This window comes from Bufo gargarizans, chromosome 1 (assembly GCF_014858855.1).
Source record: "Bufo gargarizans isolate SCDJY-AF-19 chromosome 1, ASM1485885v1, whole genome shotgun sequence".
Taxonomy (NCBI): domain Eukaryota; kingdom Metazoa; phylum Chordata; class Amphibia; order Anura; family Bufonidae; genus Bufo; species Bufo gargarizans.
Window position 1 is genome coordinate 677,180,663 of NC_058080.1, and position 24,532 is coordinate 677,205,194.

The 24,532-nt window shown below is 46.1% G+C and overlaps 2 protein-coding genes across 6 annotated transcripts in view; one reads left to right on the forward strand and one right to left on the reverse strand.

Annotated features, from left to right (window-relative positions):
* Positions 1–9,716, reverse strand: part of TRAPPC13 (trafficking protein particle complex subunit 13) — a 40,533-nt gene extending 30,817 nt beyond the window's left edge. For all 4 annotated transcript variants that reach the window (XM_044276153.1, XM_044276151.1, XM_044276150.1 and 1 more), the window contains exon 1: positions 9,566–9,716. In XM_044276153.1, the coding sequence (XP_044132088.1) occupies positions 9,566–9,611 (46 nt within the window). In that variant the 5' untranslated portion in view covers positions 9,612–9,716. The remainder of the gene's footprint in view (positions 1–9,565) is intronic.
* A 510-nt stretch (positions 9,717–10,226) lies between these two features.
* The window catches only part of TRIM23 (tripartite motif containing 23), a 32,588-nt gene continuing 18,282 nt past the window's right edge, over positions 10,227–24,532 (forward strand). Inside the window, exons 1-3 of one of the 2 annotated variants that reach the window (XM_044292299.1) lie at positions 10,227–10,347; positions 17,577–17,739; positions 18,810–18,967. In XM_044292299.1, the coding sequence (XP_044148234.1) occupies positions 10,246–10,347; positions 17,577–17,739; positions 18,810–18,967 (423 nt within the window). In that variant the 5' untranslated portion in view covers positions 10,227–10,245. The remainder of the gene's footprint in view (positions 10,348–17,576; positions 17,740–18,809; positions 18,968–24,532) is intronic. The other variant, XM_044292307.1, reaches the window with a different exon arrangement.

Sequence of the window (24,532 nt, forward strand, 5' to 3'; positions counted from 1 at the left end):
GGGTTCCATCAAGGTTTGTAGAAATTGACAGGAGGATTGTTTCACCACTAATGTGAACACAGCTTTGAAGTTGACTGACCTTTATCACTCACTCAGCTTAAGAACACATACACATATAAAGGGGTTACTGGGAGTTACAAACTGATGACCTATCCGTAGCATAGGTTATAAATATCTAATTAGCGGGGGTCTGACTCCTGGCACACATAACGATCAGCTGCTTAAAGGGGTTGTCCGGGTTCAGAGGTTAACCGGGACATACCCATATTTTCACCCAGGCAGCCCCCCTGATGTTGGCAACAGAGCATCTCATGCGCCGATGCGCTCCCTCGCCCTGCGCTAGATCGTGCAGGGCACGGGCTCTTTTGTACAACAACATGCTTCCGCCCGGCAGTGTGTTCGGTGACGTCTCCGGCTCAGATGGGCATGCCTTAGCGCTGCCCTAGCCGTTTTACTGGGGCCACTGCGCTAGACAAGCACTGTGACCTCTTTGCAGTACACTGGGCACCACGCTGTATATTGTATTCTGCCAGTGCTTGGTATTACAGCTCAGACCTATAGTCTTGCATGGCACGAGGATATGCATTGTCTGATAGCTGCGGGTCTCACCTCTGGGGTCCAACCACCACTTTCCCGGCTCCATTCTTGGCATAGGTCCCAGAGGTGGGACCCGGACCTAGCAGAAAATGGGGGCATATCCTAGAGATATGCTCCCATTGTCTGTGATGGGAATACCCTTTAATCATGATTGGTATGATATTCACACCACTTGGTATAATATATAGTAAGAGTCTGTTACGTATTTTGGTGCTTTACATGAAGTAAAGATTTAGTTAGCCTAGGTTTACACCCGCAATTTTTTGCGGCATAATCTTTTTTTTTTAGAAGAAAACCTGGAGGTACTGCCTGTGTATGGCCAGCCTCAGCCGTGGACTGTCACGCTGAAATCCAAACCCTGATGCTCCAGAAAGTCTTATGATGGCTGACTTTGCAGGTAATTATTATTATTCTATTATAATTTTATATTAAAAAGAGAAAACTGTGTCAAAAGATAAACGGTGTTTGGCGATTAGTTACTTCATTAAAGGGGTTGTCTCACTTCAGCAAATGGCGATTCCTATGTAGAGGAAGTTCATACAAGGCACTTACTAATAAACGGTTATTGCCTCCATTTTTCCATCACATTATAAACTGCTTGTTTTCATGGTTATGACCACCCTGCAATCCAGCAGTGGTGGTCGTGCTTGTACACTATAGGAAAAAGCTTTGGCCTCTCTGGTGGCCGGGACCGTGGGAGCACAAAAAGGCACACATGCGCAGCAGCTCCCATCCTGCTAACATCTATCTTTGCTGCAGCGGCGGTCGTAACTAGTGCCGAGCGAATTGAGCTTTGGATCCAAGATCCAAAGTCGATTTGCTCAAAACTTTGTTTGAATGCTGTACAGAGATCCGTCTCCTTACAGCATTAAAATGTATGGGCTCCGGTGAGGGAAATTCATTATCACAGACGTCTCGCAGGACTTCATGAATAACTTCGGGATTCGATTTTTCAATTTTAAAACGGGGATACGAAGTTGGCTTCGGTACCAGCCGGTACAGAGGCAAACTTTGAATTCCTGTTTTAAGATGGTTTAAAAGTTTAAAAATTAAATGCCGAAGTTATTCACTTCAGGGATAACTCCGTTCACCTCAAGAGTGTCCGTTTCTGTTCTGTCAGCATGGTATACCGTTTTATTTAACTGTAAAGAATAGCAGTCAATGAAGATGCTCTATGCAGAGTCATACCGAAAAAAATGAAATAAAAATAATATATATATAAAATTAACATTTAGATATTTTAACATGGGAAATGTTCCTGACATAAACCTCTGATGTCCACTACAAATCTGCCGCGGTGTGAAGCGCTGGCACAGTGTGCGGTATATTTCATGTAGTATAAAAATAAATCCACCTACAAATGTCTTCAGGTTAAAAAAAATTGATTTAACATTTTATTTCATAAAAAGTGCAGGCATTTCAAAATTCATATTAAACGCTAGGAATACAATTAATAAAGCAATCAAGACATCATGGAACGAACTACAGCAGGAGAATTACAGAATAATGCCCCAGAGATAGCGAACAGATGTGGACCCCAATAGAATGGGGGCGTGCACACTCTTTCCAAAAAACACGATCAACATCAGTTCTCACGTTGCTGTGTTTCTGCCAAGACTGCGCAGACACGCAGATCAGTGGTAGACTAAATCTAAAAGAAGTCCGATTGTAAACGGGGTTTTCTGGTCCTTTAAATTGATGGTCTATATTCAGGATAGGCCGTCAATATCTGATCTGTGGGGGTCCGACACCACACCCCCCTGTTCTGCAGTAGCTACGATGTCAGAACTACACAGCCCCACCCATCGTGTAGTGGACAGAGGTGGTTACTGCAGCGCTGCGCTCATTCACTTGGGCAGAGCCATGTAGTTCTGACACTTGGGTGGAGGTGTGGGGTGTCGGACCCCCGCCGATCAGATATTGATGGCCACACAGTTTAGTAGGACTTTACCAGGCGGCCATTATCAATAAAATTGCTTGCAATTTGAAAACCCATGTGGTTGTAACATAAGAACTAAGACTAGGTTCACATGGAGTATTTTCAGTACAAAAAAAAAAAAAAAAAAAAAAAAAAAAAAAAAAAAAAAAAAACTGATGTGGTTTTTAACACTTTTTTTTGGGTTGTGTTTTCATCAAGGAATTTCATTCCTGCCCATTTTTAACAGTTAGGCCCCTTTTACACGAGTGAGTATTCAGCGCGGGTGCAATGCGTGATGCGAAAGCATTGCGCCCGCACGGAATTCGGACCCCTTCATTTAAATGCGTCTGTGTACATGAGCGCTGGTTTTCACGTATAACTTTTGTGTTGCGTGAAAATTGCAGCATGTTCTATATTCAGCGATTTTCACGCAACACTGGCCCCATGTGAACCCAGCGTAAAGGTGGCCAACTTCTTGGTATATGTCATTTACTGAGAAGGAATGTTATTTTACGATATTCCTGCCCAACAATGTTAACCCTTTCCTTTACGTGCAATTATTTTTCATTTCATATTCTATCGCAAAAAAAAAAAAAAAGGATAAAAACACTTTAGTTCATCAGGTATAACCAATGTATTTTATATATCGGCCATAAAACTGCGCTTGTGCGGTTTCCAATCTGTATGCAAACGGATACCATTTGTAGACGGATCCGGATGCGGATCCGTCTCATAAATGTATTGCAATACCAGATCAGTCTCTCCGGTTGTCATCTGGAAAAACGGATCCGGTATTTGTCTTTTTCACATTTTTAAAAGGTCTGCGCATGCGCAGACTGCAAAACCAGATCCGTTTTTCTGGAACACTTAGGGCCGGATGCGGCATTAATGCAGCTCAAAGTAAAATAATGCCGGATCCGGCAACTGTTTTGGAATTTTGGCTGGAGAAAATACCGCAGCATGCTGCGGTATTTTCTCCGTCCAAAAACCGTACAGTGACTGAACTGAAGACACCCTGATGCATCCTGAACGGATTGCTCTCCATTCAGAATGCATTAGGATAAAACTGATCAGTTTTTTTCCGGTATTGAGCCCCTAGGACGGAACTCAATACCGGAAAAGAATAACGCTAGTGTGAAAGTACCCTTACTTGCGGTTTTCGGTGCGGATTTCATGCAGATCTCGCGCTTGCATTGAAAAGGATAAAATCTGCACAAAGAACGGACATGCTGCAGATTTCATAATCCACACAGCTGGGCAATTTCTACACGGAACGAAATAGCAAAGCGCACATGAGACTTGTCTAACCTCCTACACTTTGCTGGTACTGTACCACGCTGCGTTTTTTCTGCCTTTGGATAACTACATACATTGCGGACTGCCGGGAAAAAACCCCACAGTGTCATACCGCACCAGTAAAGTGCGCGAGATTTGCCAAATCTCACGTACACTTTGCATAATTTTTCTATTTGGATTTTGGGATCTGCAGCATGTCAACTGTGTGTGCGGCTTTCCCGTGTAGATCTCACCCTTTGTAATGCAAAAAGGTGAGATCAGGACAAATCCACATCAAAATTTGCAACTAACATATGTGGATTTTAAGCTGAAATTTAAAGAAATCCACAAGGAAGATCTGTATGTAAACCCGCACCCATGTGCAGATAGACTTAGGGGGAAAGAAGGAGCAGGCATGTTGGCTTTCAAGGCGATGGTCAGGCGGCCTCCATCCCTCCATTGTAAAAACACGCACGCTTGGCCAATAGGATGGAAGATATAGCTGCCGGCTGAACGAGCCGCTGCCCAAGAGCTACGTAAAGTGTATGGAGACCTTTCACTCTGTCCGTACTAAAAGCAGTATCTGGATGGGCTCATATGACAAAGCTTCCACTTTTTCAAGACGCCGTACATTACCGTAAATCACACTGTCATTAAGAGATTTTACAGCATACAATTTATAAAAAAATATATATATATATATTACATCTTTAAAATGACCCCATGTTTGTGAACGAACAGGTCAATGTTCCCCGAAAGTTTCATCTCTGTCCTCACTAATTTCCCAATATGCTCGCAATAGCGCAGGTCACAGAATATCCAGATCTCTCGGACGTCTCGTGGCACGGTGGCATTACAGCTCGGAAGGACGCCATGTCTTATCATTCTGCTCAGTTTATTCCAGACTTCTTCCAAGCTCCGACCACCACAAGCTGATGGCAAGATCGTCCATCGTCCCCTATGAAACAGATGCAACTTGAGTCTACCCAAAATGAGTTTCAGTTCCGGAGACGGAGGAGGAATTGGATCTTTTTTCCCACCTCTCCGAGTACAAACACTCCACGGCCGCACATACGTGTTCTCCTTGCTTACAGTTTCACCCATGTTTGGCGCTTCACATGTAAGGATGTCCAGTCCTGCAGGTCCCCTTTGCTCGTCGTTGTCCCCGCTTGTGTTAGCCTTAAACTCCAACAGATGGGGTGTAGGATCATAACACGTGAAGGGCTCCGCGTGGGCCGGATCGACGGCGTCCTTATCTACTTCGGAGGACAGATCCACTGAGATAAACGGAGGACATTTTTGAGGTTTAAGAATAAACGTTGGTAAATGGAATGGAAACCATGGAGCAAATTTTGGCAAGAGTCGGAGTGGAAATTCCTCCAGTGAGCCCGCTGCAATCCTCTGCAAATCTTCCACGTTTTTCTGCCCAGGTCGGCAATGCAAAATAACTTCCATTGCCAGTGCTCAGCCGTATCCACTGAGGACCTTCTCACCACCAGCGGACAAGCCAAGACATCTCAAGAGATTGCAGCCGCCTTGTCTGTTGTGCAGGAGCATGCAATGGTGTCACCTCAGGGAAGCCGTCGATGGTGTGACCTCCGAGAAGCTGCTGCTCATTGTCTTCCAGGTCCTCTTATCATCGATGACGGAGACCTGAGGCAGAAGCACGGCACAAAATAGTTGGGATAATGCACATCTTGGAGTCAGTTCATAAATGCGGAGCACTAATTTACCTACAGCGCTGCCGGGGCAAAGGGTATACCGACTACCGTCACAGTAGGAAGGTAATAGAGGTTAGTAAGTGCAAGAGGCACCGAAGATATTAGGTAAGTGATGGACATTGGCGGGGGAGTGACAGGGGGGGTGTCTGGTCTTATTAGGTACATGGCTCCTCAGTCCAAAATACAGACGGACCTTGTGGATACCGACGTCAATATATATGCAGGATGGGGAACTGTAGTACTACACGGTGCCCTTTTTTAAATGAATGGGTGACAATGTAATCGTCGCACTGAGCTGCCCTTTAGGTGGCAGTCCAATCTCATAACCCCCCCCTCCAAAAAAAAAAAAAAGATCGCACCCCCCTTTCCCCCATGATGTCCATTTGTCCTGATAAACTACTGTGGGGTGTACAGCGACGTGCCTAAAGGGGTTCTCCAGCCTTTATCCTCAGAATAGGTCATCACTAACCAATTGTTGGAGGTCCATCAGCCCGCACCCCCTGATCAGCTGTTCTAGTAGCTCCATCGCTGGAAGTTGGGGCCAGTACTACACAGGACAGTCACCCTTGTAGTGGACAGCGCTCACCACTGAAGCACTGCTCCCTTTGAAAGGAATGGGAGGATAGGTCATCAATTAAAAAAGGTGGACAACCCCTTTAACTGTAGACTACTGAGGACAACGATTGGCTATACCGGTCAAGTGCATGTCTCAGCTGGTGTCTGAAAACAAATAGCAGTGGGAGTACGAGAGGGCCTCAGAGAGTAAGGGGTGAGTATATATATTTAAAGGGAACCTGTCATGTGGATATTTGATTATAATCTAACTAATTATATACAATCATTAACTACTGAAAAGTGCCTTAGATGTATTCACTGACTGATGTGACAGATGGTTACCTCATAATATACACACAAAGATGCTGCATGCTAATGAGCTGATTCGAGTCCAGCGTGATGTCATTGAGTCCAGCGTATATTTAATTCAGAGCTATAGCCACTCCCCTGCCCACCTTCTGCCGATTCATATGGCAACAAACTGTCATTCAGCAGCAGGTGGGCGGGGAGAGTCAGGAGCTCATGAATATTCATGACTCATCATTATCAGCTGGAGCTTTTCAATACAAGATGTTGGCAGATTGATTGGGTCAATTAAAGAAAGTGACCCAGCATTTTGCTAAGCGAATCAGTCACTTATTTATGTTGCCCTTAGTTAGGACACCATAAAACTGGCGACAGGTTCCCTTTAAGACATTTTTAATTTTCTCTGAAAACCCCTTTGAAGAGAATCCGTCACCAGTGAACTCCCTGTCGAGTTGTTTGAATAGACACATAGCTGTGGATTTACCCGATTAAAACGCTATTATTCTTTTGCCAATCTGAGGCTCCGTTCCCGAGCTTTGATACTTTTTCTTAATATGCAAATTAGGCCTTTAGTGCAACAAGGTAATCACCATTGCTCTTGTCGCACTGAAGCTCCACCCTTTGCTGTTGCCAGCCCCTCCCACATTGTTTTGGCACTGCCTGGTCCTGTCAATCAAAGCAGCCAAGGACCACAGAAATGGGTGGAGCTTGGGTTCAAAAAGAGCAATGGCGACACCCTTGTTGCACTAAAGGCCTAATTTTCAAATTAGAAAAGCCTATCATAACGCGGGAAAAGAGACTTGGACATCAGTGGCGGTCTCAGCAGTCAGACTCTCACTGATCGAAACTTTTGCTGTTATAGAGATATCTCAAAAGTTTAATGAAAGTAAAGGGCTGCTTTAAATGGATTTTCCCGAGTAAATGATAGATCACCAGTATCTGATCGGTGGGAGCCCGGGACCCCTGGCGATCAGCTGTCTCAGAAGGCAGGCCCACTCACAGTAGTGCCGTGGCCTTCGCTCAGCTTTCCCTAGGGCCTAGGCCAGTGATGGCGAACCTATGGCACGGGTGCCAGAGGCGGCACTCAGAGCCCTCTCTGTGGGCACCCGCGCCTTGGAAAAAGTCTATGGTGTACCAATATGCCTTATACTTTTCCTGCCATCATCAGCGCAGGGCGCACTATGAGCAGCACACTGAATATAGGCAGGCTGTTATATCTAAGTGATAAAGTACATGGAAGATATACTGTATTAGCATTCAGGTTAAAGTGCCGTGTTGGCACTTTGCGATAAATAAGTGGGTATTTGGTGGCAGTTTGGGCACTCGGTCTCTAAAAGGTTCACCATCACTGGCCTAGGCCAATGAAGACATGTTCATTGGTCACATGGCTGAGTGCGATACCAAGCACAGCCACTATACAATGTGCGGCGCTGTGCTTGGTGAACTTAGAGGAGGCCACAGCACTTCTCAAATAGCTGATCAGCGGGGGTCCCGGATGTCGGACCCCCACTATCCTGATGATAGGTCATCAGTTGTAAAGTCTCTGAAAACCCTTTTAAGGCTACTTTCACACTGGCGTTTTGGTTTCCGTTTGTGAGATCCGTTCAGGGCTCTCACAAACGGTCCAAAACGGATCAGTTTTGCCCTAATGCATTCTGAATGGATAAGGATCCGCTCAGTTTGCATCAGTTTGTCTCCATTCCTCTTTGGAGACGGACACCAAAACACTGCCTGCAGTGGGTTGGTGTCCGTCTGATGAAACTGAGCCAAATGGATCTGTCCTGACACACAATGTAAGTCAATGGTGTTCAAGACAGATCCATTTTGGCTATGTTACAGATCTGAACGGATGCAGACGTTTGTATTATCTGAACGGATCCGTCTGTGCAGAAATATGATGGATCCACACCAGTAGCCTAAGGCTAGGACCCCAGGGTGACTTTTGGTTGCGAGTTGCTGCAAAATAGCACAGAGTTCTTGACATTATTGGGTGACTGATGGGGAGAAACAATTGACAAGGAGCACGAGTCCAAAGGGAAACTACCTGCTAGTTCATGTGCCTGGTAAAAGTCACACACACCTAGATGACAACACATACAACTCAAATCCTAACCCGACGGCAACGCACCTCAGTGGGCACATTACAACGGACCGATGGTCAGGGCAGACGCAGGGACGTCAAAGAGACCACAAGGACTAGGCAGATACCGATTCTTAATGGAGGGTTATGAGATAAAAAACAGCGCCTCTCTTGCCCATAGGTTGCATCTGTTATTGCAACTCAGCCCTATTCGCTTCAATGGGACTGAGCTGCACACAGGCCACAAGACCAATGAATATGCAGTCACTGGCCAAGGAAGAAGCCGCAGCGCCGTGGCCTCCACAAACTGCAGATCGTGGGGGTGCCGGGAGGCAGAACCCCATCAATATCATATGGAGGACCTATCCTGACTGCCCGGAAAGCCTGCTTCTCACCAGGGCAGACCTATTTTAGGCTGGGGACAAAAAAAAATTAAATAAAAGAGACTACTCAACTAACATCATAATATATACCTACAGGGCGCGGAAAACGTACTGCGACCACAATATTGAACATAATCGCTCCTCCGCTCTAATCTTCCATGCAGCCACGCCGTCACGTTCTTGGCTGCAGCACTGACACATCCGCATACAGTACATGACTGCTGCAGCCAATCGCTAGCCTCGTGGTATACGGTACAAGACTGCAGAGGCCATTGATTGGCTGCAGCAGTCAGGTGCAGTATACAGGTATGTAAATAAAGCCCACCACAGGAAGAGAGGGGAGGTGGAGTCTAAGTATAGTCTTTTACTGTTTTAAGCCATTCCCTGCCTTTTTATGTAAAAGAAACCCAACCCCTTTAAAAGTGTCATTCCACTTGGGGAAACCAGTTCTCCACAGCACACCGCCAGCGATCGGCAGGCGGCCACCTGTCCGGCTGTGTGGCCTCTGACTAGACAGGGGGTTTGCAGGAAAGGAAGGGCCTCATTCATGGAAATAATGGAAGGCGTTGCCCATAGCAACCATTCAAACCCACTTATCTCCTACCCTGAGCCTTCAGTTTCTATCATGTCCTAGGGGTCTGACAGCTGAGTGCAGGGAAGGCTTGGCACACCATGACAGCTACAGGAAGTGAACCCCAGACTGATCCCAGGCCCACCCAAGCCTCTGTACCTTTAAGGGCCAGTAAGTGCTCCTGTTTAGGCTGGTTGACCTCCATGCTGCCCACAGTGTCCGTAGCCGCTGCACTCACTCCTAGGACGGACTCTACGGATCCCCTCACGGAACACAATTCTTCCTCAGGCGGCCCAATGGCAGACTGGAATCTCGCGAGTGTCGTCACCAGATCACATGACCTCCAGTGTTCGTTTCAGGGGCTCACACGTCGCAATAAAGTTATTCAAATGTCGTCAACCCACACCACAGTAATATATAAATATATATATATATATATATATATATATGTATATGTGTGTGTGTGTGTGTGTGTGTATGTATATATATATATGAAACAAGGAACGCGCTCCATTACTGCTTTATATAAAACTGACGTTGTTACCCACACTAAAGATGGCCGCCACTAAGCGCAGTCTATTCTTTACATACGTGAAAGTACTGGCAGAATTCGGATCGAACCATCAGCGACATGGGGTGGGACGTTTATTGTAATTTCCCTTATTTGTTTCAGAAAGTCCCCGAATCTTTGACTTACATTAACGTCAGCACTTTATATATTGGGTTTTTTTTTATGAGAAACGGATTATTTCCCTATTTAGTTCTGATTGTAACGGTTCTATTTATCAGGAGCTGTGCTTCGTTACCCCTTGTCGCTTCTGAACCGCCGTCCTGCCAATATGGCCGCCGCTGCAGCCGCAGCTGTAAATAGGCACGGCTCTGCAGGCAGGATGGAGAGCATCAGCAGGCAGAGTCGGGTGGGTCCAGGAGGGGCAGTGAAGGTGAGTTTAGCACCTGAGGGACGTTATTGGCTGGAGCTGTGATAGGGAATGGCGGGTATATTTGTGAGGGGCCTAGAGCTCTGTTCACACGTCACCGTCTGGGTGATAGCAGTGCAGTGCGGCAGTTGTGTGTCAGGCTCAGCCCAATCACATCAGCCCTGTGGCCTAACTGCAGAAAGATTAGCCTGGTCAGCCCCTGCATCCTATAGGAAAACTCTGCTGTCGCCCCATGTGATGCTGCTGCAGACTGTTACCCCTATGGAGCCCCTGCTTTTTTTAAATTTATTTATTTTTTCTTTCCAACATTAGTGGTGAAACTGCTGCCCCCCGTGTCAGAGGTCCTGGCGTAATGAGCTGTCAGGACGCACCCGGGACACGGCATTCAAGGGTGACGACTGGAAATCTCACTATCCTGGTGTCGTCCGCAGTTGTCACAGTGTCGCCCCCTGAATAACTGTAATAAGGCCTCTTTCACACGAGCGAGTTTTCCGTCCAGGTGCGATGCGTGAAGCGAACGCATAGCGTGCGGACTGGATCCTTCCGTGTGTCCGCGTCCAGGAAAAATTGCAGCATGTTCTATTCTGAGTTTTTCACGCAGCCTTGGTTCCATAGAAGTGAATGGGGCTTCTGTGAAAAACTGAAGGAATGCGGACGCAATGCGGTTTCCACTGACGGTTGCTAGGAGATGTAGATTTTTGTTAATGCAAAACGCAATCGCAGACTAAACTGCCTGGCGTGCAAAGCCATCAGTTTTTCCCTGAATCGACCCTAGGGGAAACCGTAACCTTCATGTGAAAGAGGCAGTGAGTTTTCCGTCGGGGCGCGATGCTCGAAACAAACGCATAGCATCTGGACTGAATCCTGACCTGTTCAATTTGATGGGTCTGTATACCTGAGTGTCTTTTATTCACACGTGATCTGTGTGTTCAGGAAAAATCACGACATGTTCTATATTCTGCGTTTTTCACGCTGCTCTGGTTCCATAGAAGTGAATGGGGCTTTGGTGAAAAAAACGGAAGGCATCTGGATGTAATGTTTTTCACTGATTTGTTGCTATGAGATGTAGATTGTTGTTCAACTTTTTTTTTTTTTCCTCCCATGCATATAAAAAAACACATCAAAAACTTATTGTACCTGTGTGGGACAAAACTGAAACGCAGGACGCAATCGCAGACAAAACTGTATGCAAACGGAAACCATTTGTAGACTGATCCAGATGCGGATCCGTCTCTCAAATGCATTGCAATACCGGATCTGTCTCTCCGGTGTCTTCTAGAAAACCGGATCCAGTATTAATTTTTTAAAGGTCTGTGCGGATCTGTCAGTGCGGCAATTTTAATGCCGGGTCCGGTGTTCCGTGAAATTTCCCTACCCTTGTCACTTTCTGTTGTGACACAGCCGCACCGGACATGACGTTCCCAGCTTTGGAAGGAGGTGCGCCGCGCAGGCGCACGACGACTGGGAAGGGGCCACCTAATGCACTTGCGCCTTACCTCTCAGCTGGCTCCAGATGATCAGACACCGCTCGTGCGCAGTGAGTGGTAGGGAGATTTAACATAAAAAATGGCCATCAGATCTCCCTACCCCCACACTGCACAGGCGCGGTGATCGGATGGATGTTCGGTATAAGAGATCTCCCTGCCTGCTGGTGCGCACGCACAGTGTATCCCGATAGGAGTAGTTAGCCGCGCTTGCACACTGTACTGTAATTTTTCTCCCTACCCTCTACCGCTGCTGAGGCTCCCGGCGCATGCGCAGTGTCGGCCGGTGTCTAGCTGAGCGGTAAGGTGCAAGCGCATTAGGTGGCCCCTTCTCCCCAACTCTGGTGTGAAATTTCCCTACCCCGTCGTTGTGCTCGGCACACCTCCTTCCAAAGCTGGGAACGTGATGTCCGGTGCAGACCCTGAGAGATTCCGTAACGCTTGGGCTATTTTCACACTTGCGGCAGAGTGATCCGGCAAGCAGTTCCATCTGCATGCAAACGGACAAATGCATTGCAAGTACGGATCCGTCTCTCCATTTGTCATACGGACAAACGGATCCGTTTCTATTTTTATTCTTTTTTACATTTCTACCGGTCTGCGCATGCGCAGACCAGAAGGACTCATCCGGCATTACGATATTTTTAATGCCGGATCCGGCACGAATACTGTTTCAATGTAAATTAATGCCGGATCCAGCATTTCGGCAACTGATCCAGAATTTTGGAGGGAGATAATAGCGCAGCATGCTCCATCCAAAACGCCGTTCAGTGACTGAAGACATCCTGATGCATCCTGAACAGATTTCTCTCCATTCAGAATACATGGAGATGAAACTGATCAGTTCTTTTCCGGTATTGAGCCCCTAGGACGGAACTCATTGCCGGAAAAGAAAAACGCTAGTGTGACAGTACCCTTATGTGAAAGAGGCCTAAGGGTGATGCCACTGGATAATCTGGTACTTGCACACTGCCGATGACAGGCATGCTGCTGCACAGGGCACAGTCTGTAGCCTCTCCTGTGCCTGAGGCCGAATTCACGCATTAATATTAGGGCTCATTCACACAACCGTGTTCAGCCCGTAAAAAAACGACCCTTGTGTGGGCTGCAGCTCCCCTTAACCAAACTCACTATCATAATAATTAACGTTGAAGTGAGTTCCTTTCTGACCGTTGGTCTGCCATACTGTGCTCATGATGATGTGAGTACAGCGCAATATACCTGCGTCATAAATCATGGACCAGGGGAACTGCCGCGGGTCCAGAAGATGTGACCGCCACATGGGCCGGGTTTTGTTGTGTGCATGAGGCCTAAGCCTGTATTCACATAACATTTTTGTCCCACATTTAAAGTATACACGTGGCAGATGCCGTACTCTGTGTTCCATTCACCGGCGCGCTGTCCCAGCGCTGAGGGCTTCGTCCCTGCAAACTGGTAGCGTGACATCCCATTCTGGAGCATCTTTTCTTATTACTCTGCATTGTGCTGTTCCTTTCTCATCCGTCTCAATGGGGAACTGGCTTGACCGTGGGTATAGCTGCTGCCACTAGGAGGCGACACTAAGCACAAAGGTGTGAGCTCCTCCCTCCAGGGACTAAGCGTAGTGTCTGTAGGAGGCAGACCTCCCGGCTTTGCAGGTCTGCAAAATTTATTTTCCTGTCCTACAAGGTGGCCTTTTTGGTGACAATGACTTCCATCCGTAGGGCGTCGGAAATCGGTCGCCTTTCCTGATCCTCCATCAGGACAAAGTAGTCCTTCGCCCTGTGCAGTCCTTCCTTCCGAAGGTGGTGTCGGCTTTCCATCTCAATGAAGAGATTATTCTCCTGCCCCGTCTCATCCTCGGGAGCAGTCGCTCCACACTCTGGATTTGGTACGAGCCGTTCGCATCTATCTGTCCCAAACGTCATCTTCCCGGCGGACTGATTCCCTGTTCATCGTTCCAGAGGGGCCGAGACAAGGGCTGGCTGCGTCTAAAACTTCTATTTCGCAATGGATTAATTTGGCCATTGTGGAAGCGTACCGCGGCAGTGACCGGGCCCCGCCCTTCCGGGTTACTGCTCGTTCGGCTCGGGCAGTTGGGGGTCTCTTGGGTAGGGCTGCAGTAAACTGTTATTTCAGTAATCGAGTATTATATTGATAATTTTTTTACAATTAATCAAGTAATCTAATAAGAAAAAATGAATTGACTGTTTTCCTGTATAAAAACTCATCAGACCCTCTGCCATCAGTCTCCAACACGCTTCGTTCCCCCCTGTGCGATCAGCCACAGCTCTTCCGCCAGTGTCTTCAGCCCCTCCATGCCATCCATTGCCATGTCCCCCAGTCCCATTAGATCAGCCCCTCCATGCCATCCATTTCTGGCTGTCCCCCCTCAGTGCCATGTCCCCAGCACTAGTAAAAAAAATACTTACCTTTCCTGTAGGGGCGCCTCTCCACAGCTCCTTCCAACTTCTTATTTGCTCGCTGCACTATGACCTGATGATGTCAGGATTAGGGTTGTTGCGGGTATTGAAATTTCTATACCCAATCAATACTTTTGTCCCGGTATCCATAAGATACCAGGCTTCTGCGCAGACTAGTATCACAGAACATGAGCTCTCAGCAGCACAGAGGAGAAGGAAGCAGTCTCTCCCTCCTGTGCTGCTGCTGCCGCCACCAATGGGGAGAGAGTGGCGGAGGAGGGGAGGGCGCACTGCGCCACCAATGATAGTACTTTTCATGGGTGCAGACTTTAAGCAGCAGGCTACACAGAGCAGCGCCCAGGGATGTCCCAGCACCTATTATTCCTGGGCGCCGCTGCGTTTGCCCGCTGTGCCCTATTACCGTCTCCTGCAGCTTGTCACCGGGATTTTGTGTATAGAGCTGAGGACATGGGTTGCTAGATGGCCGCTAGCACATCAGCAATACCCAGTCCCCGTAGCTCTGTGTGCTTTATTGTGGGGAAAAAAGCGATTTGATACATATGCAAATTACCCTGATGTGTCCCGTACGTGAGAGGACTCCAGCGTGAAGGAGCCCAGCACGGCCTTGAAACCTCAGAATCTCCTCCTTGCTCCCTGACGTCAGCCAGCCAGAGCGCCGTAATCTCGCAATGCGTGAGCTAGTGCGGTTTCTTCCCTGAGGCTGATGCCAGCACAGGGAAGGAACACTGAGGACACTGCATGCGCTAGCTCAGCTGTCTGCTCAGCTTTATACATCAATTCCCTTTAACGCTGGGTTCACACCTGAGCGTTTTACAGCGCGTTCCTACGCGCTGTAAAACGCACAACAGGCAAGAACCAATGATTCCCTATGGGAAGGGTTCACACCTGGGCGTTTTACAGCGCGTACGATCGCGCTGTAAAACGCCCGACGCTCAAACAAGTACAGGAGCTTTTTTTGGCGCGTTTGACGCGCGTTTGGGCCATAGACTCTTTGGACAACACTGCTGTCAATCACCCAAACGCGCGTCAAACGCGCGTTCACTATTCACTATAAAACGCGCGACAAAAACGCGCATAGAAACGCGCGTTTGAGAAACGCCTAGGTGTGAACCCAGCGTCACTGATTTAGCTTAGTCCCTGTAGGAAGGGTATAGCTGGAAGGAGAAGCTGACACCTTTGTGCTAAGTGTCACCTCCTAGTGGCAGCAGCTATACCCACAGTCAAGCCTGTGCCCCCCCCCCCCCCAATAAACAGAAGAGAATCAGATTTTAAGGCAAGTACAAAAATCTAGCTTTTATTCTCCCTACAAACTTATGAATAAAATTGCTAACTGGATTTTCTACCATTTCCCTTGCGATATCGGTATGAAAGTGGACAGTTCTTAAGGGTGCAGTGCCCCCCCCCCCCCCCACCGCGAATGGCAACGCCCAGTTGGCGATTTTATTTATATATTAATTTTAGGAGGAACAGAATAACGGGGGCAGGTTACCACCCTCTGCACTCCAGAATTCTGGCTTACAAAAAGTCAGTAAAAATGGGCTTTACAAACTTTTAGGTTTATTTGCACAAAAACTTGGTGGCGTTTTGCGCCACTCTCTCCAGTTTTGATAGTGTGGAGGTGGCTAGCTTGTCGAGCAGATGCAAGCCAGATTTATCAAATCTGACTTTTGAAAAAAGACACACACATTGTTGTAGACTCGCTGAGGTAAAGTGGAGTAACATCTCGAGACTGAAGCGTTAGACTAGGGCAGGGATCGGCAGCCTTCGGCACTCCGGCTGTTGTGAAACTACAATTCCCAGCATGCTCCATTCATTTCTATGAGAGGTCTAAGGCCCCTTTCACACGGGCGAGTTTTCCGTGCGGGTGCGATCCGTGCGGCGAACGTATGGCACCCGCACTAAATCCTGACCCATTCATTTCTATGGGGCTGTGCACATGAGCGATGTTTTTAACGCATCACTTGTGCGTTCAGTTGAAATCGCAGCATGCTCTATATTTTCCGATTTTGACGTGACGCAAGCCCCATAGAAGTGAATGGGGTGTGTGAAAATCGGATGGCATCCGCAAGCAAGTATGGTTGCCGTGCGATTTGCATGCATGGTTGCTAGGAGACCATCGGGATGGAGACCCGATCATTATTATTTTCCCTTATAACATGGTTATAAGGGAAAATAATAGCATTCTGAATACAGAATGCATAGTAAACCAGCGCTAGAGGGGTTAAAAAAAAATAAAAAAAAAATTTAACTCACCTTAGTCCACTTGCTCACGAAGCTGGCATCTCCTTGTGTCTCCGCTGCTGATGAACAGGACCTGGGGTGAGCTGCTCCATTAAATAGAGCTTAAGGACCTTCGATGACGTCACTCCGGTCATCACATGGTCTTTTACCATGGTGAATCACCATGGTAAAAGATCATGTGATGACCGGAGTGACGTCATCGAAGGTCCTTAACCTGTATTTAATGGAGCAGCTCACCCCAGGTCCTGTTCATCAGCAGCGGAGACACAAGGAGATGCCGGGCTTCGCGAGCAAGTGGACTAAGGTGAGTTTAAAAATTTTTTTAACCCCTCTAGCGCTGGTTTACTATGCATTCTGTATTCAGAATGCTATTATTTTCCCTTATAACCATGTTATAAGGGAAAATAATACAGTCTTCAGAACATCAATCCCAAGCCCGAACTTCTATGAAGAAGTTCGGGTTTGGGTACCAAACATGCGCGATTTTTCTCACGCGAGTGCAACGCATGACAATGTTTTGCACCTGCGCAGAAAAAATCGCGCATTTTCCCGCAACGCACCCGACTCTTATCCGAGCAAAAAAACTCACGCCCGTGTGAAAGAGGCCTTAGAAGAGCGGAACAAGTATGCTTTCCCCCCCCCCCCCCTTAGTTAAAAATGTATTTGGGGGGAAACAACCCCCTTTTAATGGTCTGAACCTAAGAGCGGGCCAGTAAATATAAATGTTGGTTCCGATAGGTGTAACCTGGCTGCCTCGCCATGTGATGCCGGGACAACGTAGCTGCCAAAGCTACAGCCGATGTGCACTGACTCAATCTGTTGTATAATGGTAGAGCTACAGTATGGGCCTGTAGGGGGCGCTCTATCACAGATCTGTAACACTGGCACTTGCTGATTTTGGCACTGTCTGATGCCACTGTTCCAAGATTCCTGCGTTGTCAGATTCCCTGAAAACCCTGAAGGATTTTGGATGTTAGGACTTTGTCTTCCACCTGGGGCGCCCCAGGGGCTCTGCCTCTTCAGCTCTTTTAGGCACCCTCCTGCTTATTTGTTGGTAAACTCTCTTGTCTTCTGGGCTTCTTAGGTTCTGGAGTGTGGTGTTTGTGAAGATGTCTTCACGTTACAAGGGGACAAAGTGCCACGTTTACTGCTGTGTGGCCACACGGTCTGCCATGACTGCTTGACCCGCCTTCCTCTACATGGCAGAGCTATACGCTGCCCATTTGACCGGCAAGTTACTGAACTAGGTAAAAAAAAAAAAAATGTTCTTTTTAAATTAACCTTTTACAAAGTGGCTGCTACTGAAAGGGGTTGTCAGGTTTCATGATATAGGTGATCGATCGGCAGGGGTCCGAATCCCAGCACCCCTGCCGATCAGCTGACTGCCATGTGCTTTCTGCATCTGAATGTTTGTTCCATAAAAGATGGTAGTTGTCTGCAAGATAACAGAAGAAAAAAAACCACACCGTGATGGGGTCACTTATAATGTGAGGCACATGAAAGCCTAAATTGATAAAACCATATGCCTCACATTACTAGTAAGTAACCTCATCCAGTACTTACTCACCTAAGACAGTATGGGGTTAATGCGGGAGGTACATGAGTTACTGTTAATAGGGGTGGGCGATATGGCCTAAAATATATATTGTGATATAATTTACAGCATCTGCGATATATCATTTTCTTCTGTATGTATACAAATTTTAAAAAAAAATCTAAAAATTTTTAATCCTGTATTGTGTAACAGATCTTTTTCCAAACAATGTAAAGATGAAGACTAAGTGTTAGTAAAACACAAATTTCATACGTGTCCCCCAGAGCCATCAGCCCCATGGCATTTGCCATCATAATCGTGTCCCCCTGAGCCTCCTGCTGATTCTGTCAGGATTTAGGTGTGTTATCTGCACCTAAATCCTGACTGAATCTTCAGTGTGTGAACATGGCCCAAGTCCTCTTTTAGGAGATCTGTAGCATGGAACGTGTCTGCTGACAGGGGAGCCAAAGGAATATGTATTACTGCTATCGATCTACGTATGGATTTCTACTGGAGGGATTCCGTCCAGATTGACATATGGGGATTTGCTAAAGTTTATTTTTATTTATTTCTAAAGTACTTAAAAAGTCACTTTACCAACTTTTCATTTAAAACTTACTGAAAGTTGCAGTGTAAATGTCTAATTTGCAGTTAAAGGGGTTGTCCCATCTTGCGGTTTCCACACTTTTAGTGAAAGGAGTTCTACAGAGTAACAAAACAAGTTAAGGAAACCGTGGAGATGGGACAACCCCTTCCCTAATAATTGCCCCTTTTTATAAACAGGAGACTCTGGTGTTTGGGGACTAAAGAAAAACTTTGCTCTACTGGAACTGCTGGAACGACTGCAGAATGGTGCAAGTGGCCAGAGTGGATCCACGGAAGAGTCGGTGGGAGGATATGGAGAGGTATTCTCTAGATGCATTGGTTCCTGCAAAAAGCATGTATGTTTATACTCCAGAAAGAGTCTTGAATATAATCTAGAGTACGTTGGAAGGTATGCAGTGCATTCAGAAAGTCTTCAGACCCTTTCACTTTTTCACACTTTGTTATGTTGCGGCATTGTGCTGAAATAGAAAAAAATATCCGCTTTTTCCCCGTCCTGCGCTCGGCACTTCATAGTGACAGCAGAATGTGAGAAGTCTTTGCTAATTTATTGAAAAGGAAAAACTAAAATATTACATTGATATTAGTGTTCAGACTCCTTACTCAGGACTTAGTTGAGGCACCTTTTGGCAGTGATTTCAGCCTCCATTCCTCTTGGGGATGATACCACAAGGTTTGCACACCTAGATTTGGGGATTTTCTGCCATTGTCAGCGATCCTCTCAAGCTCTGTCAGGTTGGATGGGGGCGGTGGACAGACCTTTTCAGGTCTCTCCAGAGATGTTCAGTTGGGTCAGGGCTCTAGCCGGGCCACTCAAGGACATTTAGAGTTGCCCCTAAGCCACTGCTATGTTGTCTTGGCTGTAGGGTCATTGTCTTGTTAAAAGGCTGGGACTTCAGCCCAGTCTGAGGTGCAGAGCACCCTGGATCAGGTTTTCGTTTAGAATATCTCTGCACTTTGCTGCATTCAGATTTCCCTCAACCCTGACCAGTCTCCCTGTCCCATCTGCTGAAAAACACCCCCACAGTATGATGCTGCCACCACCATGCTTGACTGTAGGGATGGTATTGGGCAGGTGATGAGCAGAGCCTGGTTTCCTCCAGACATGATGCTTAGCACGGAGGCCAAAAAGTTCAGTATCTGTTTAATCAGGACAGAGAATCTTGTTTCTCGCGGTCTGACCGTTCTTTTGGTGCTTTTTTGCAAACTCCAGGCGGGTTTTCACATGTCTTTAACTGAAGAGCACTGCCATAAAGCCCAGATTATTGGAGTGCTGCAGTGATGGTTGACTTTCTGGAAGTTTCTCCCATCTGTACACAGGATCTTTGGAGCTCAGCCAAAGTGACCATTGGCTTCTTGGTCACCCCGATTACTTTGGTATGGTGACCATCTCTAAGAGTCCTAGTTGTTGCAAACATCTTCCATTTAAGGCCTCTTGCACACAACCGTATGGATTTTTCTGTATTTTGTGGTCCGCAAAAACGGATCCGCTAAAATTACGGATGACATCAGTGTGCATTCTGTTTTTTACGGAGCAGCTGACCCCTGATAGAACAGTACTATCCTTGTCTGTTATGCGGATAAAATAGAACATATTCCGTATACGGAATGCAAGGAACAGAAATGGGGGGGGGGGGGGGGGAACGTTTGTGTGCAAGAGGCCTAAGAATTAGAGCGATCACTGTGCTTTTAGGAACGTTCAGTGCAGCAGAACTTGTTTTGTATCCTTCACCAGAGCTGTGTCTTGACACAATCCTGTATCTGGCCTCTACAGGCAGTTCTTTCCTCCTCATGGCTCGGCTTTTGCTCTATGCATTGTCAGTTGTGAGACATTATGTAGACAGGGCTGTGTCTTTCCAAGTCACGTCCAATCAACTGAATTTATCACAGATGGACTCCAATGTGTAGAAACATCTCAAAGATGGTCAAGTGAAATGGGAGGCCCACAGGTGGCATGAATAACCTGCTCATGTTTGCACAGTTACAACTGGAGTCTTGTCTGTTTCTGATTCTGGTCTCCAGTATTTTCATTGTAAAGCATGTGGTTTTCAGCAAAGTCTATGTCTGGGGGTTGTGGGGCTGATGCAGGAGTTGGAGAGGACTTGTCTCATATGACAGACATTGCAGGCATCGTTGTTAGGAATGCCAGAAATGTCTGATTTTTTTGTCATGGATATATCCAGTACCTCCTACCAAAGTGAAGTAAATGGCCAGGTGCAGATTAGCTGTGACTGCAATCCAAAAGCAGCGTCCTGTGGACTCTAAGGCTGGGTTCACACTTGAGCGTTGCGCAAACGCGCGTTTTACGTGCGTTTTTGACGCGCATTTTTATGCGCGTTTTTGTAATAGTAAACGCGCGTTTGACGCGCGTTTGTGTGGTTCACTACAGTGTCCTATGGCCACAAACGCCCCAAAAGTCGCTCATGTACTTTTTGGAGCGTCGGGCGTTTTACAGCGCGATCGTACGCGCTGTAAAACGCCCAAGTGTGAACCATTCCCATAGGGAATCATTGGTTTCTCCTTGTTGAGCGTTTTACAGCGCGTAGGAACGCGCTGTAAAACGCTCAGGTGTGAACCCAGCCTTAGATGTACGCAAACGTGTTACATGTATGACTTTTATATTTACTATGCTCGTAAATTTGATGTTGGTGGGGTCAGTCCACTGCATACTTTGCCAATCTTTAGCTAACTCTTCACAAACCATAGCCTTGAATCACTTTTATAAAAATGTTTAATTTCACCCATGATATAACCAGTATACAAAGTACAACTTGTCATCTACATTGATGAAAGTATTGGGCCACCTACATATTACACTCACAGGAGCTTTTATGAGATACCACTTTAAATCCATGGACGTTAATGTGGAGTTGCCCTCCATCCCTTTACAACTAAAATAAGTTTTCACTCTTCTGGGAATGTTTTCTACATTATTATTTTTTTCCAGCTCTGCAGTTATTGAGTCAGCAGAGCGTTGCAAGTTTTACTACTCAAGTTTGATTGAGGAATATTAAGGAGGTAGAGCTGGATGATTTAAGCAAATTCTATTAATTCTCTTTTTAATTTGCTTTTTCTTTTTTTTTTTTTTTTTGTATTAGCGCAGCCTATGTACTTGCATTAGTCCCTGCCACCCACACCATTAATCCTGGTGTGAGCAGAAGAGACCCCACACAGGCTGTGCTGATACTTCGCATTGGTTCACCGCAGGAGCCTTTTACGGACTTTAGCAGGGATCCCATGCTGTCACTTTCCGTTTACTTTGAATCTGACGGCTCATGTCTAACTCTTATTTCTGATCTCCTCCTTACCTCAAACACTCGCCATAGCTCATTTCTTATCAAACTGATAAGAACATGGCTTAAATAACTGTTTCAGGTCAGGAGATCAGACATAAGAAGTACAAATAAGCTGTCAGATGAAGGGATTCATAGAAAACAGAAACTGACAGCCTGCAAATAGACTCCTCTTTAACGTATTTTATGCGTTTTTTGTGGGGAAAAAAAAAGAAAAGCAGAACATAAATGAAAACCTACATAACCGCTGTGACCTATGAAAGTAATGTGATTACAACCAGCAATCTACAGGTTTTATTTTTGGGAAAGTCCTAGAGGTCTTATACACAATCGCCAGTTTCATTTGTGACTTTCATTGTTCGTATAATACATAACCTTTACATTTTATTCCAGGATAACAAACGCTAAGGCCATACTGCTTGAATCGCATGATGCCACTTTCACGTTATTTAAAGCAGTGGCCCTCCTCCCACCCCGTGGTGCAGGACACATGGCACACATTGAGGCTAGGTGACAGATGTTCACACTTGCGTTCCCTCTCGCCGTTACAATGGCTTTAGACCAGATGGGACGTTTTCATCATGACGGTTTTTATTTTAGCTGCATACCACATTGTATTAAGAATGGAGCTGCAGCATCAGGGTATTTGTAATTTATAAATGCACCATCACCCAATGAGTCTGTCAGCAGTTCTGACCATGATAAACTGCTGGCAGCAGTAGGTAGGCGCTGGGAAGAGCAGAACAAATATCTTTTGTGGAGCTTTTTAATTTGGGAGCTGTGTGAATATGAAGTTTTATTCTGCCAGGTTTTGCTCATGCCCATGGCCGAGCTTCGCCCTGAATTGTTATCTGATTTTAGCTGCTTCGCAGCCCCTCTGCTCTGGGAGACAGCTGTAGCATCCAACCAGGAGTCCACTACAGTTGTCACCTCAGTGCAGAGCACTTTGAGAGTGAGAGTGGAATCTGGCAGAGCAAAACTTCATATTCACACTGATGAGAAAAGGTATGTTTTGTCCTGCTCGGTCAAGCCTCTCCCTAGTGATGTCAGCAATTTACCATGATCAAAACTACTGACAGATTCCCTTTTAAAATGGTGATCTTTGAAACACCAAAAGGTCCAGAAAACAACAGAGGTAAACGACAGAAGAATTATTTAACTGATGACAATGTTGGCTAGGTGAACATCTTGGCGGTAGGCTACTGTCGTGGTCATGTAAACCACCGGCAAGCTTCAAAAACGGATGGGACTAGATAAATAAAAGTTACAACTTTTACACAATTGTGTGCATTCAGTCTTACAGGGGTTGGACAGGATTTAAAGTGGCAACGTACTTTCGGTAAACTTTTCATATGTCATAGGGACATGTCAAACGTTTAGATAGTGGGGATCCGAGCCCTGAAAGCCCCACTGATCTCTAGAATGAAAAGATAAAAGTACCCTCTTAGCGCATTCTCGTTCATCGCTGCAGGACAGGAAGTGAGACGGACTCAATAGAAGGTCTATGGGCCCGTTTCGTGCAGCGAGGAGAGCGCTCTTAATGAACGCTTCTCTCCCCCTCTGTCTTGAGATTGGTTGGGGTCTTGGCACTTAGGCCCCACCAATCTAAACTTTTGATGTGTCCCTATGACATGCAGTTAGGTCCATATATATATTTGGACAGAGACGACATTTTTCTAGTTTTTGTTCTGCACATTACCACAATGGATTTTGAACAAAACAATTCAGATGCAGTTGAAGTTCAGACTTTCAGATTTATTCACTGGGTTGAACAAAAGGATTGCATAAAAATGTGAGGAACTAAAGCATTTTTTAAATTCAGTCCCTTCATTTCAGGGGCTCAAAAGTAATTGGACAAATTAAATAATTGGAAATAAAATTTTAATTTCTAATACTTGGTTGAAACCCCTTTGTTGGCAATGACTGCTTGAAGTCTTGAACTCATGGACGTCACCAGACGCTGTGTTTCCTCCTTTTTTTTAATGCTCTGCCAGGCCTTTACTGCAGCGGTTTTCAGTTGCTGTTTGTTTGTGGGCCTTTCTGTCAGAAGTTTAGTCTTTAACAAGTGAAATACATGCTCTATTGCAGGGATGCCCAATCTGCAGCCCTCCAGATGTTGTAAAACTACAACTCCCACCATGTCCTGCTGTAGGCTGTCCGGGCATGCTGGAAGTTGTAGTTTTGCAACAGCTGGAGGGCCGCAGGTTGAGCATCCCTGCTCTATTGGATTCAGATGCGGTGACTGACTTAGAAACCATAGAGACATAGAATGTGTCGGCAGATAAGAACCATTTGGCCCATCTAGTCTGCCCAATATACTGAATACTATGAATAGCCCTTGGCCCTATCTTATATGAAGGATAGCCTTATGCCTATCCCATGCATGCTTAAACTCCTTCACTGTATTTGCAGCTACCCCTTCTGCAGGAAGGCTATTCCATGCATCCACTACTCTCTCAGTAAAGTAATAATTCCTGATATTGGTTTTAAATTAGAGGGGCAAAGGTTTAAAACTGTCCTCTTGTAGCAGTTTTTCTTCTATTAAATATTGTCTCCTCTTTTACCTTGTTGATTCCATTTTATGTATTTAAAAGTTTCTATCATATCCCC